This window comes from Doryrhamphus excisus, linkage group LG4 (assembly GCF_037039965.1).
Source record: "Doryrhamphus excisus strain RoL-2023G ecotype Guam linkage group LG4, RoL_Dexc_Guam_v1.1, whole genome shotgun sequence".
NCBI lineage: Eukaryota > Metazoa > Chordata > Actinopteri > Syngnathiformes > Syngnathidae > Doryrhamphus > Doryrhamphus excisus.
Window position 1 is genome coordinate 20,142,753 of NC_136360.1, and position 14,573 is coordinate 20,157,325.

General features: G+C 41.6%; 1 protein-coding gene across 2 annotated transcripts; it reads left to right on the forward strand.

The window, feature by feature from the left end:
- The first annotated feature begins 255 nt into the window (after positions 1-255).
- On the forward strand, positions 256-14,313 carry LOC131130172 (dynein regulatory complex protein 11). 2 transcript variants are annotated; one of them, XM_058074417.2, is made up of 20 exons: positions 256-392; positions 3,031-3,095; positions 3,266-3,593; positions 3,653-3,772; positions 6,079-6,258; positions 6,327-6,398; positions 6,483-6,688; positions 6,761-6,845; positions 6,910-7,008; positions 7,083-7,158; positions 8,273-8,379; positions 8,475-8,552; positions 8,647-8,711; positions 8,775-8,857; positions 10,328-10,435; positions 11,415-11,614; positions 13,389-13,475; positions 13,563-13,740; positions 13,823-14,061; positions 14,142-14,313. In XM_058074417.2, the coding sequence occupies exons 2-20, from the start codon at positions 3,085-3,087 to the stop codon at positions 14,256-14,258; spliced, it is 2,439 nt and encodes an 812-aa protein (XP_057930400.2). In that variant the 5' UTR covers positions 256-392; positions 3,031-3,084; the 3' UTR covers positions 14,259-14,313. The 2 variants fall into 2 exon arrangements, with proteins under 2 accessions (XP_057930400.2, XP_057930403.1); XM_058074420.2 differs by lacking the exon at positions 13,823-14,061 and having other exon boundaries at positions 14,142-14,308.
- Positions 14,314-14,573: the final 260 nt, after the last annotated feature.

Genomic DNA, 14,573 nt, shown 5'->3' on the forward strand with positions numbered 1-14,573 from the left:
TGGCTGATGAAACATAGATGGATACATGATCAGTTGTGGACACAACACGTACAGCAACGATATTTATTTTCATTTAAATAAACGTATTTACAGTACATAGTAATTCCCCAGTGCGTGTCTATATTTTCAAATAAATCATTTCGTGTTCGTGGATTCTATTTTTGTTCCTAACTTGTAACGATTTCAGAGTATTTATTTTATGAATCATGACGCAAAGTTGTACTTTTATTGTTTTTTAAATATAAATAGCGCACTTTTCCCGGTTTCCAAGACATGCACTACACACTCCGATCCAGCAGATGACACTGTGGCGCCTTTAAAAGCCTAGTGGCCAAACCCAACCAAAGAAGAACCGACGTTGTTTTTTGTTTCCATGGAAATCTCATCTCAAGGTATGTCCTTTTGATCTTTTACGCTACACGACGTTATTAAGACGAGTACAAATTGTTGTGCCAACTTTTATTGACTCTCTTTGTAGTTTGAGACGTTCGTTTCGGGTAGACGTCATCGTGTTCGGTGTGTAAATAAAATGACAACACAAAAGTGACGTCAGAGTTGGTTGAATATGTACAATTTAATGGAAGTCGTCGTGCAAAAATGGTTGAATAAACGTCAGTAGAATATAATAACCATGTCAAACATGACCACCCGTGTCATGGATAGCGATTGTATGATTAAAACATATAATTTAGAAAAATAGTATTGCAAGTTTTTGTCACTTTATGCTAGTTAAGCTAGCTCAGTCGGCGGGCGTGTGATTGACTGCAACCATGAGCTTCGTAAACAGAAAAGGCAGCGCAAGCTGCCAAAATGAAACATTTAGAATCATTTAACTGGTGAGTGACACTTTCATCACATTTTTTATTCCCGAGAAAGAAATTCTGTGTTTTCAAGTAAAAGTTTTTTACTGCCCCCAGGGAATATTGTATGAATGCATGAAATTCAATTATTATGAAAAGTGGAAATATATGAATGTCTTAACAAGTTATCACACTACCAATTATAATACTGAAATATTTAACAGCTTAGCATGTTGACCCACACTGGTGTGGCTTTAGTGTGTTCATAAAAAAATAGAAATAAAGAAAATAATCATATCAAAGTGGCCCCTCAACAGTAACCCCTGTGCTAAATCAATATATTTAACATTTTATTGTGATGCAGATACAATACTGTAAAAGGGGCGTCCAAACGTGAGCCATTATATAAAACAAATCTGCAGTAGTGAGATATATGATTAGACACTATTTGCTTTGCTACATGTAACATGAGGTTACGATAGCTTAGCACACAGGTGTCCAAAGTGTGGCCTTTGGGGCATTTATGGACTACAGCTCAATTTCTATTGGCCAATGACAAATTGTAGAACTAAAACCAGACAAAAAGTGGTGGGAAATTTGAACAAAAACCTGAAATGTGACACTAATAACTGGGAGTGCATGATAATTACGCCACCAATAAGTATCGGTCTGATATCAAAGGGATTAGGACATCAAGTCTGATGCTCCAATTGGCAAGATTAGCCGTACTGTGTGGATGAGCAAATTGTAACCGTAACTTCCCCTGAGTTCACATCAGCACGCAGCATTTGAAAAGTGGAAAAAAGGTTTCCCCGAGACATCCGTGGCGTCACACCAGCTGTCTGGAGCATGTGCCCGACTACAGTACACCATGATGGGCCGCGGCAGTTGGCTCCTCCCACTCTGTACTCTGGTTCTCCTGATAGTAGTGATGTTTTAGTAGTAATCTCATGATATTTGTCAACAGGTACACTTAGTCAAATCCTTGTTAGTCAAGTCCTTCCTACCTCCATATGCGCACAAACTACAGTTCAATCTCAATAATAAAAGAAGATAGTGGTTATCAGTATCATATCGATCTTAAGAAACAGAAAGTTCTGGTATATAGCTTTGGTATAGGTTTGAAAAAAAGATATTGTACATCTCTATTAATAGCTATTACTGGCAATCTATGTGAATGTATAATAATAATTATTACAGTAAAGTCTCGTTATATCGATATTGTCGGGAGTCGGGAAAAATATCTATATAACCGGACTGTCGATATATCCGATCCTGCGCCGAACTGCATTAAAAGTGGGCAATAATGCACTCGACATTGTTCTATAGTATAGAACATTGTCGAGCAGCTTAAATCAATCTTTGCTTAAGGATTTCAATACCAAAAAAGAACATGGCGAACGGCTGCTTCCAGTCAACTTTATTTTTCACACTTCCACCACCAGAGCACAGCACACACACCGATTCCCGCACTTCCTGGTTCACAGGTCATGCTCAACCCGCCCCACATAGCTGGCCAAACACATGCCTGCAACAGAAGAACCAACTGCGTTCGTGGTTTCTCTCGTGTGTATAGAATCTACACACACGAGAGAAACCACGAACGCCAGCATGTACATATGAAAAACAGTGATTATTGCAAGCGATAAAAAGATATCTGAATACAACACAATTAAATACATGTATTTGTCTTCGTTGGAATAGGTGTGTATGCTATGTCAGTTGGTTCTTCTGTTGCAGGCATGTGTTTGGCCAGCTATGTGGGGCGGGTTGAGCATGACCTGTGAACCAGGAAGTGCGGGAATCGGTGTGTGTGCTGCGCTCTGGTGGTGGAAGTGTGAAAAATAAAGTTGACTGGAAGCAGCCGTTCGCCGTGTTCTTTTTTGGTATTGAAATCCTTAAGCAAAGATTGATTTAAGCTGCTTTTGTATCGATATAAGCAGACCAAATTGGCTGGCGGGAGATGAAAAGGGCATCGTAGTAACCGGATTATCATAATAATCGGGTATCGTACTAACGGAACTAATTATATCATAAAAGACTAGAAATTTGCTGGGAAATGAAAATAGTATCGTAATAAGCAGTAATTCGTTATAACCGATATCGGTATAACGAGACTTTACTGTATTATTATTTTCAGTATTATTCAGGAGTGTAATTGGATTTATCCTCAGGGGGATAATTAAAAAGGTTTCATCATCTGATCACAGTTTATAATTATTTTTTACAGCTCGCACCCACAGGAGGCTCCCGGCAGTTATCACGTCTGTGTTCTTGCGAAGAAATGTCGCAAAGGTAAACCGATGTGTAAAATAGCTTTCTTGAGGTTTTTTTCTGATCTTGAAGCCAACAAAAACCTGAAATTAGAAAGATTTATACTTGCAAACTCCTCAACTCAGTCATCTCAAGATTTAGTTAGCCGACCTGAGATGTTCCCCTGGATAAAGTGTGACTCTCCATCCCAGGACCTACAACGAGCTGTGGGGAGAGGCCCAGGTGGAGCTGAGTCGTCTGCTCGTCGAGGAGATTCCCGCCGTGCCTCCTAAGCCAGAAAAGGACAGAGTGGTGTTCTTCCAGCGTCTGGCCACGCTCTACGTGCGCTACCTGCAGGTCTTCCGCCAACTAGAGAACGTGTACGACCAGGTGGTGCACCCGCAGAAGAGACGGCTTCTCCTAAACGTCCTCGAGGGAGTCATGGGTCGAGTCTTAGAGCTGAAGAATGAAATGGTGGAGAAGGAGTTCTGCGAGTACCACTACATGGATGATGTCCTTCACGACTTGAAGCTCACACCTGTGAGTTTTTAGTCCAGATTTTTGATTGGCTTCCGCTACTGATGAACCTTTCTCACCAGGCTGAACTTGAGATCCCAATCCCTAACTACTTCTTGCGAGAACGCAACGGTGGAAGTCTCCAGCGGACGGAGATGCTCACAGACATCCTCCAGACGATGGAGACCACTGTCACCAAAAAAGTGAGTGTCTGTTTGAACTACACGGGCCCAACCTCAAAAACAAACCTCAGCAAGGCTAGCACCAAGGAGAGCGCACAGCCTCACCATGGTTGCCTGATGATGGCAAGCAGCCATTTCAAATGCTTTGCTTGTTCAGCGTCCAAACTACCGTACGCTGCCATCTTGGATCACACGGCCAAAACTAAATCTTGTGATACTTGTGCATAGTCACCCAATGTATTGTTGCAGGCACCATTTTAGGACAACAGTGTTGTATCTGCGCTAGAGCGAGATACACAACATAACAAAATACTTGGACCACACAAAACAGACGGAGAGGTGACGGACCGTTCCCCGACACTAGGTTGCATATCTCCAAATTTTACGGCTTCAAGAGAAGACCATTGTCATTTCAAGGGTATGTAAATGTCCCGAAGTTGCTACATTGCCAGCTATGGAGCACACACATGCATGCCTATATAGCTACTCCGGTGCCCTCATGACAGTCTATCAAGTCAGTGACCTTGGAGGGTGACACTTTTTACATTTCCATGTTTTGGTAGACAACATTCATGCTTCCATTTACACAGCAAGTCTTTCAGACCTTGAAGCAGCCAACCGCCCCAGACCATCACACTACCACCACTATGTTTTACTGTTGCTGTGATGTTCTTTTTCCTTGACTTTTGTCAAGATGCTCTTCTCGCAAAATTGAGAGGAGCCTTAATGTTCTTTTTGTTCAGCAGTGGAGCGTTTTTGCCCAGTGTCTTTATAATGGTGGAGTCATGAACACTGACCTTAACTAACCACCTCTTGTGGATAATGCCTCTCACTGTGGTTGGCTGGAGTCCCAAATGTGTAGAATTGGCTTTACAATCTTTTCCAGACTGATAGATCTCAATTAATAATTTTTTTAAATAAGACATTTCATTTAAAACATTTAAGTGTGACAAGCATGAAAAATTAAGAAATCAGGAATACATCACCGTGACTGCATATATTTAAGGAAAAAACTACATCTCAGCTTTGTGATATTGTGATATAGCTGAAAAAGCATATTTTTAGTATTATTACTATGAACATTGGATGAACATTGGACATGTGTCATATTTTCACATTTCCCAATATTCCATCTTTCTTCTGAAATAATGTAATCATGAATTTTCTTCATTAATATTTCGACTGTAGTCCCATAATATTAATTAATTAATTAATTAATTAATTAATTAATTAATATTATTAATTAACTCTATGCTACTAAAATCACCTTATAATTTTTTTCTCAGAATTATGTATTAATATTATTTATGATTAATGTATTCATTCATTCATTTTTCTTTTAATATTTTGTTCTTTCCATTTCTCCTGTTTTTTTAAATTATAAAATATATGTACATTTCAGGGCTGCATGGCAGCCGAGTTGTTAGCACGCAGGCCTCACAGCTAGGAGATCCGTGTTCGTTCCACCCTCGGCCATCTCTGTGTGGAGTTTGCATGTTCTCCCCGTGCATGCGTGGGTTTTTCTCCGGGTACTCCGGTTTCCTCCCCCATTCCAAAAACATGCTAGGTTAATTGGCCACTCCAAATTGTCCATAGGTATGAATGTGGGTGGGAATGGTTGTTGGTCTATATGTGCCCTGGGATTGGCAGGCCACCAGTCCAGGGTGGACCCCGCCTGTTGCCCGCAGACAGCTGGGATAGGCTCCAGCACACCCGTGACCCTCGTGAGCATAAGCGGTAGAAATGAATGAATTAATGTACATTTCAGCTCAATGCTACTCAAATTATGTTATTTTTTCCTCATATTATGTAACGTCTGACTTCTGATTAGATTTTTTTCTCATTTTTCTCTTAAATATCATATTTTATAATATATATTATATTATATATATATATATATGTATATATATTGTATATGTGTATATATATATATATATATCATTTATGTTATATATTCCTGCAAAATTACAACAGATTTTTCAATTTTCGCTGTTATTTTTATATTATTAGTTTCCTTGTTAAATGAGTGTCAATGCCAATAAAAAACAACACGGGCCACAAATGGCCTCAGGGCCACACGCATTACTATGTGCAATCAAGTCAACTGAGATTGCTTCTGATTGGCCAAAATGCGCATGACAGCCAATTAATGTGTTTTTCTGTGGTGTTACTTCGCCTTGTACTGTACAGAGTTGTAACAACAAGCTACATGGACTGTCCCATTATAATGGGTTTCTTTATGGTTGAGGGCAAACAGGCAGTGCCAAATGTAAAATGTGGATTTTAGGAAAGACTGTATTCAGCTTCTGTTTGAACGGGTGTGTTAGCGTGTGACCAAGACCATGACTCAAGAGGAGGCCATCAGAGTCATTCAAGTGGCAGAGAGGGCACGCCAAGGACGCCTCAGGGCAGCTTTGAACGAGGCGAGCAAAAGACTGAGCAAGATACCCAGAACGGAAGACCCGACGCCCGCTGAAATGGCCAAAGCTGCAGTCCGCATCCAGAAGGTGCCATGTTGTCACCACAGCGAGGTAACTGTATCATCTCCTTTTGTGACTGGTGATGTCATCTGCAGGTATGGCGGGGCTACCTAGACAGGAAGAGGACTGCGGCTATTCGCAATGAAGATATGATTTTTCTGGGAATGGTGAGTGTAATGCGACAGAAATGCTTTATAGTCCGCAAATACGTTATTTTATCTTATCTTGTATGTTGTGGTCACGTCCGCCAGGCTGTGCATCCCAAATACCAGCAGCCATGCAAGGCCATAATCACTGCCCAGGCCAATGAAGATGCCACTCGAAAGAAGCAGAAGGAGCATGAGGATGACTACCAAAAGTCTGTGGTGGCAATCACAAACCACCTGCGAGAGCTGGAGGGTCAGGACATTGCCGAAAACATGAAAGAACAAATCCGACAGTGGTTTCTTGAATGCCGGTGAGATTGACACTTGGACTTGCTAGGACTCTAGGGACTTATTGAAGAGATGTGCCCTCTTTTGGGTTGTAGTAACCTAACGGGGAACTTCCCAGACTTTCCAGATGAAGATGAGGGAGGCTCGGCCCTCCTGTTTGCCGAAAAGGATTATCAGCAGGTAAAAGGCAATTGTAGTGGAAAAAAGGATGTAGAGTTTTTATATCTTTGCCGTTTTCTTTTAGTTAATAGAAGAATTGGCTGAATTGGAAGAGGAAGCTTCAGGCAAGAAAAAGGATGACAAAAAAAAGGAAGAGACAAAGAAGACCAAGGGGAAGGATGCAGTAAGGACTGCTTTCAGTCATATTAGCATCGCCGATGAAATGAAATTATGAACTTTCCTCATTCCCAACCACAGGAAGAAGATGAAGGCTTGATGATGCTCCCTTCAGCTTTTTTGGCAGAGTTGGAAATGGGCAACAAAGCCTTTGCTGGTACGTACACAGTATTCCCCACAAGACAGTAATCTTTGTGGTTGTTGCCTAGTGACCACAATGTCTAAAGTGAGCAACAAAGCACAACCAATAAGTCTAGTAATCCCTCGTTTATTATGGGTAATTGGTTCCAGACATCACCTTGATAAGTGAACGTCCGTGAAGTTTATCATTTATATATGGAAGATTTAGTGAGCGCATAGAAAACCTGTTTACCACCTTCTAAATATGTTTTTTTGGGTTTGTCAAGGCTTGAGCGTAGGGTAGGTCCCAATGATGTGCATTATAAGCTAGCTCATACTACCTCCTTTTCTCTCATTAGAAAGCACAGAAAAGGGAAAGAAATAAGTGTTTATGTTTCACATAAGGATTCTGAATGATGGGCAGAATTCCCCCAAATTTGCAAAGTTTAGAAGAAATAACTCTTTTAGCTCACTAGCTTGCTAGCCAGCAGTCATCTCGAGCATTAGAGTTCCGGTGTAAACAATGAATAACATATTACGTCATGTCTACAGGGCACTAATATATAATAATATTAAAACCATATTTAGGAATTGAACAGGTTTCTATGCCCTGACTACAAACAGATTTCTTTTATTAACACTGAATCTTATATCAGGCTGCACGGCAGTTGAGTGGTTAGTGCACAGGCCGTACAGGAGAACTCGGAGACCTGAGTTCAATTCCTGAGTTTGCATTTCTCCGGGTACTCCGGTTTCCTCCCCCATTCCAAAATATGTTATGTTAATTGGCCACTCCAAATTGTCCATAGGTATGAATGTGAGTGTGAATGGTTGTTTGTCTATATGTGCCCTGTGATTGGCTGGCCACCAGTCCAGGGTGTACCCCGCCTCTTGCCCGAAGACAGCTGGGATAGGCTCCAGCACGCCCGCGACCCTCATGAGGATAAGCGATAGAAAATGAATGAATGTATGAATGAATCTTATAGAAATTAATTCATCACATTCGAGTCAGGATCCAATCAACCGCTATAAAGAGGGACGATTGTAATATGTTAGTGAGCGACGCCCAACAAATCTATCTGTGTACAGAAAAATCAAACAATCACTTGTCCATAATAAAAAATGTATATATGATGTGTATGTCCCTGCAGATTTTTGGGAAACCCGCAGCGAGTATAAAAATTTCAACCAGCGGCACGAGGTGGAGCTGATAAAGGAGGAGAAAAGGGTGGACATCCAGGAAGAGATTCGAACCAAGGTGAACTTGCCAATGACAAACGTGTCACGTATGTAGTGAACACAACCAAATCTTTGTTTGACAGCGCCAACACTCTTTCCCTGTGTTTTCCCAAGGTGGATGTGGAGATGAGAGTGGAACTGGCAGACTGGAGGCTTGCCGTGGAAAAAGTTCCAGCCAAAGTTTATGCAAAGGTCAAAAAGAAAAAAAAACATCCTTGCATTCCATTACGGAATAGTTGGCCGTGTTGCTTTTGGATTCCATACCGCCGTGTTACTGTGTTTGCAGAAGAAAGGCAAGGGTAAGAAGGATAAGAAGAAGAAAAAGGGGGAGAAGGATCTGACAGCTGATAGGTGAGGCCACATAGCGCTCTATAAAATTTGTTGTGGGGAATTATGATACATAACTCATTGTAGGACTCTTGAGTCTCTGTGTCAGGAGATGGTGGAACAGGGTTTACTGAAGCAGGCAAATGACGTTCGGATGCGGGACTACATGGGTAAGTCCAAACTGGCCGTGTCTGCTGTGTTCCATGATTACTGCTGAGGGCAAAGGGATGACCATAGGGATGACCAAAGGGACGACCATAGGGACGACCATAGGGACGACCATAGGGACGACCATAGGGACGACCATAGGGACGACCATAGGGACGAACAAAGGGATGACCATAGGGATGACCAAAGGGATGACCATAGGGATGACCAAAGGACGACCAAAGGGACGACCAAAGGGACGACCATAGGGACGACCAAAGGGACGACCATAGGGACGACCAAAGGGACGACCATAGGGACGACCAAAGGGACAGCCATAGGGACGGCCATAGGGACGGCCAAAGGTTGACCCAAGGGACGACCCAAGGGACGACCCAAGGGACGACCCAAGGGACGACCCAAGGGACGACCAAAGGGACGACAAAGGTTGACCAAAGGGACGACCCAAGGGACGACCCAAGGGACGACCAAAGGGACGACCAAAGGGACGACAAAGGTTGACCAAAGGGACGACCCAAGGGACGGCCCAAGGGACGGCCCAAGGGACGACCCAAGGGACGACCCAAAGGGACGACCCAAAGGGACGACCAAAGGGACGACAAAGGTTGACCAAAGGGACGACCAAAGGGACGACCCAAAGTGACGACCCAAAGTGACGACCATAGGGACGACCATAGGGACGACCAAGGGGACGACCAAGGGGACGACCAAGGGGACGACCATAGGGACGACCATAGGGACGACCATAGGGACGACCATAGGGACGACCACATGCTGATACTATGTGGGAATGCATACAGTTAAGATTGGATGACGTCACTGAGTGCTAATGTGTGTATTTGTGGCGCAAAACCTATCTGAAAAACAAAGTCCAGGCTGGTACTGGTGGATGGTGGCTCTGTATTCCTATGGCGCTTTTCAGTTGATGTTGTTCCTGTCTTAGTTTTACACGATACATAACAAATAAGCTACATGAGATGGCATGTGTTTTACTGATGTATTATAATAATTCCCGGTGACTAGCTAGCGCGCTACCATTATTTAGAGCCATTGTCGCCTTCAGTCATGGTAAGCCATGTGTGACAATCCTTTCGCTCTTGCGTTAATACACTCATTGTCAACCGGTAGCAATACCCGGTGCATGTCGTTACAATCGATTAATCCAGGAGGAGGCTGCTTCCGATGCAATCCCGTCTCTTGCTTGTCAAACCGTATATCCGGTCACGTCGGTTGATCCTTCACAACCCCAATCAATACAATGTGTATCTATTGTGGTTGTGGTGGTCCAACATGTGTCAGTCTTTCCAAAGATGGAAGCAGTATTTAACTAGCAGCACTTTGCTGCCCTCTTCTGGTTTGCAAGTTAGTAACAACAAGGTCATGTTAGTCTGGTATTTTGTCGCCATGAAGTCAGGTTCCAATGCCTTTTCACTGTTTTGCTCATTTCTTAACAATTTTCTTTTCTTCCTTAGGTGACTTCAATTATCTTGGAACCACGCTGAGGCAGAATGACATTGAACCCATGCCCTCAATGTCTGACGTGCGGCAAATCGTTTCTCTCTATGCCATTTTACCTTTAGGTATCTGATTTTCATGCTTGAGCGATACAAGCCTTGACAGCATTGTTCGACTACACACTACACACACCAGCAAATGAGAATCTATTATACAGGGCGTCAGCAGCCTTTACTATCAAAAAGACATTTGCCCCCGCCCCCAAATTCATACTTCTGTATGAATTTAATTAAGTTCGAGTTACAATAAAATGTAGCCCACTATAATAACACAATCAGGACAACTTTGATTTGTTTTGTTTGTTTCTCATAATATTTCTTTAAAAATGATTTTTCTTGTGTCAAATCTGTTCATTATTATAGAACATAATTTTTCCTCTGCTTTGTTTTTTCCAACTATTTTGCCATTCTGTCTTGTAATATTATGACTTTATTCCTATAATATTATAACTTTTCCCCTTAACCTACTTTTTTTTTCTTATAATATTATACATCTAAAAAATAACAGATTTTTTCTTTAATATTTTTCCTTTATTACCTCATAATATTACAAGTTTATTCTCATAAAATTAGAATGCACTCTTTTTTTCCCCAATATTTCAACGTTTTTTTTCCATTTCTGCAATTTTTTTCCCACACTGTTTCAACTTTCTTGTAAATTCTTGACTTTATTCCCATACAGTAATATTATGATTTTATTCCTTTATTGATTGTATACTTTATTACCATTACCCCCAACATATTTTTCTAAAACTTTATTTTGTTTTGTTATCTATTTTTTTTGACAAACTCATGGTTTGCCTAAAGACAGTATCTCACGGTACGAAGAAAAAAAACAGTCCGCTAACATGTAATCTACGGTAATTGAACTACTACTACGGTGTGGACTATAAACTACTATATGCTCTTTCTGCCTACCCAGCATGCGTTGCGGTGACAGTGTAAATAGCTAATGACATGTTGCCGTTATCTTCCGGCATAGAAAATGGATGGATGGATGATTGTTGTTAGCGTTAGCTACTCATGAGTTGTGTACACTTGGCAGGCTCTCACGTGGTCCATCAGAAGGCCCCCCTGACAAAAGCCATCCTGCTGGCAGGACCATCAGGCGTGGGAAAGAAGATGTTAGTGCATGCGGTCTGCAAGGAGACCGGGGCCACCCTCTTTGACCTGTCCCCTCTCAACATTGCTGGAAAGTATCCAGGCAAAAGTGGCCTCACCATGATGCTCCACTTGGTCTTCAAGGTACCACAAACACACCACTCGCCCAATGCGTCCCACAGGAGCCACGTTTCAACAGCCATTGTTCTTTCTTCTCAAAGGAAGATACCATAGAAATGAAACGTATATCACTGAAGTGTGGCATGGGGGTCGGAACATTCTATAAACACAGTCAACAGGAAATCAACAGCAAAAATGGGAAAAAAAGACGCTAAATTTATGAAAATAAACTCAGAAGTATTAGGAGAAAAAATCAACATTTTCCAAGAATAAAGTCATATTATTGGAAAAACATGTAATTTTTAAAAGCTTAAAGGTTGAAATGTTACAGAAAAAAAAATACAGTAAAGTCTCGTTATATCGATATCGGTTATAACGAATTACTACTTATTACGATACTATTTTCATTTCCCGGCAAATTTCTAGTCTTTTATGATATAATTAGTTCCGTTAGTACAATACCCGGTTATTATGATAATTACTACGATGCCCTTTTCATCTCCCGCCAGCCAATTTGGTCTGCTTATATCGATACAAAAGCAGCTTAAATCAATCTTTACTTAAGGATTTCAATACCAAAAAGAACACGGCGAACGGCTGCTTCCAGTCAACTTTATTTTTCACACTTCCACCACCAGAGCGCAGCACACACACCGATTCCCGCACTTCCTGGTTCACAGGTCATGCTCAACCCGCCCCACATAGCTGGCCAAACACATGAGATGAACCAACTGACATAGCATACACACCTATTCCAACGAAGACACAAGCGTACAAATACATGTATTTAATTGTGTTGTATTCAGATATCTTTTTATCGCTTGCAATAATCACTGTTTTTCATATGTACATGCTGGCGTTCGTTGTTTCTCTCGTGAGAGAAACCATGAACGCTGTTGCAGGCATGTGTTTGGCCAGCTATGTGGGGCGGGTTGAGCATGACCTGTGAACCAGGAAGTGCGGGAATCGGTGTGTGTGCTGTGCTCTGGTGGTGGAAGTGTGAAAAATAAAGTTGACTGGAAGCAGCCGTTCGCCGTGTTCTTTTTTGGTATTGAAATCCTTAAGCAAAGATTGATTTAAGCTGCTCGACATTGTTCTATACTATAGAACAATGTTCTATACTATAGAACAATGTCGAGTGCATTATTGCCCACTTTTAATGCAGTTCGGCGCAGGATCGGATATATGGATAGTCCAGTTATATCTGTATTTTTTTTTTCCGACTCCCGAGAATATCGATCTAACGAGACTTTACTGTATTTTCAAAAGCCATAATATTCTGAAAAACAAAGCAAAAAAGGACATTTAAGGAAAATAAAGTCATATTATATAATTAGGGAAAAACATGGAATTTTTGAACACAGAAAGTTGCAATTTTAAAGAAAAAATGTGTTATTTACAAAAATTATGAAAAACAAAGAAAATTAAGTTGGGAAAATGTGATGAGAATCAAGTCAAAATATTATGGTGAAGAAAGTCACTACAACACTACAAGACAAAGAAAATGTAAATGTTGAAATATTTTTTGAGGAAAAAAAACAACAGAGATGGAAAAAGTAGCAAAAAAGGAGGTGTCATCGAAGGAGACAAAGTTCATAATACGCTTTTCACCTATGCAAAAAAAAAAAGCCAACAGAAGCAAAGTGTGATTTAAGGACAAGTTACGTCACAAAGCTGGGATGCATGGTGGGGTTTCTTCTTAGCCTATCTGGGCTGCTTCAGTATCAGTCAGCCCCTCGATATAAACCGTTTGGACACCGCTGACGTCAGCGTGGCTTATGGGCACATCGTCACACAGGTTGCAAGACTGATGCAGCCTTCGGTGATATGGATTGATGGCGCAGAAAAAATGTTCTACAAGAAAGTTCCCAAGGAAGAAAGAGCGGTAGTATCGCAGTGCACAGTCCAAGCATCAAATTCCAGCATCAAACAAACATTCCCATTCTAACGGAAAATACTCTGCATTGTCCAGCTAGAACCCAAACGCTTGAAGAAAGATTTGGCCAAATCGCTCAAGCTGATTAAAGAGGAGGACCGCGTTCTCATCATGGGGACAGCTAAAGATCCCATCAGTGCCGACATCAAGTCCCTGTGTAAGCTGTACAGCAAAATCATCCTCATCCCGAGGCCTGACTACGGATCCAGATATGGTGAGAACGTTCATCATATTCATCAAGTTCATCAAGCATCTACAGCATGTTCATATTGTCTGAATGGACCGGTATTGGACAGTATTGTGGAAGCAACTGATCCAAAAACACGGAGGCAAGATAACCACCGCCTTGGACCTCAGCTCCCTGGCAAAAATTTCCGATGGCTACACCCCAGGTCACATGATCCAGGCCATCCAGACAGTGATTACGAAGCGACGCCTCCTGCTGCAGGAAAAAAGGCCTTTGAGTGCCATTGAGTTTGTGGCCCCGTTAGCCAGGTTCGCCCCCGTGTTTCAAGCTGAGGAAGAAGCCTTAAAAGTACAGTCAACGTCTTTCCTTAACTACAAATATCCGACAGTTCATAGTTTGAATTACTGTTGTGTTTTTTTGCTCTCCAGAAATGGTATGCAAAGACTCCCTTGGGAAAGAAGCGGAGCAAAGCTGCTGCAGAGAGGGAGGAGGCGCTGCAGGCACAGGCTAAAGGCAAAGGTCCCGCCAAAAAGGGGAAGAAATAATCCCAACCGATAGTCTGTGAAAGCTAGAATTTAAAATAAACTTATAATAAGCAAAATAGATAATTACAGTGTTGTTTGTGCGAGTAACAAAAGTTTAGAGGCAACTTCCCGTTCTAAATTATGGCAAAGTGTCTCCAAACTTTTGACCGGCAGGTGTTTCTTTTGCAATCAAAACTTTTTGCCACAAGAGGGCAGCAAAACGCTTTTATTTTCATGCCTGATTCCCAGAAGAACAGTGGTTGGACGTCTCCTATCACTAATAACGACAGGCTAAACTTTTTATAAAAGTAAACATGAAGTCCAGACAGGCTGAAT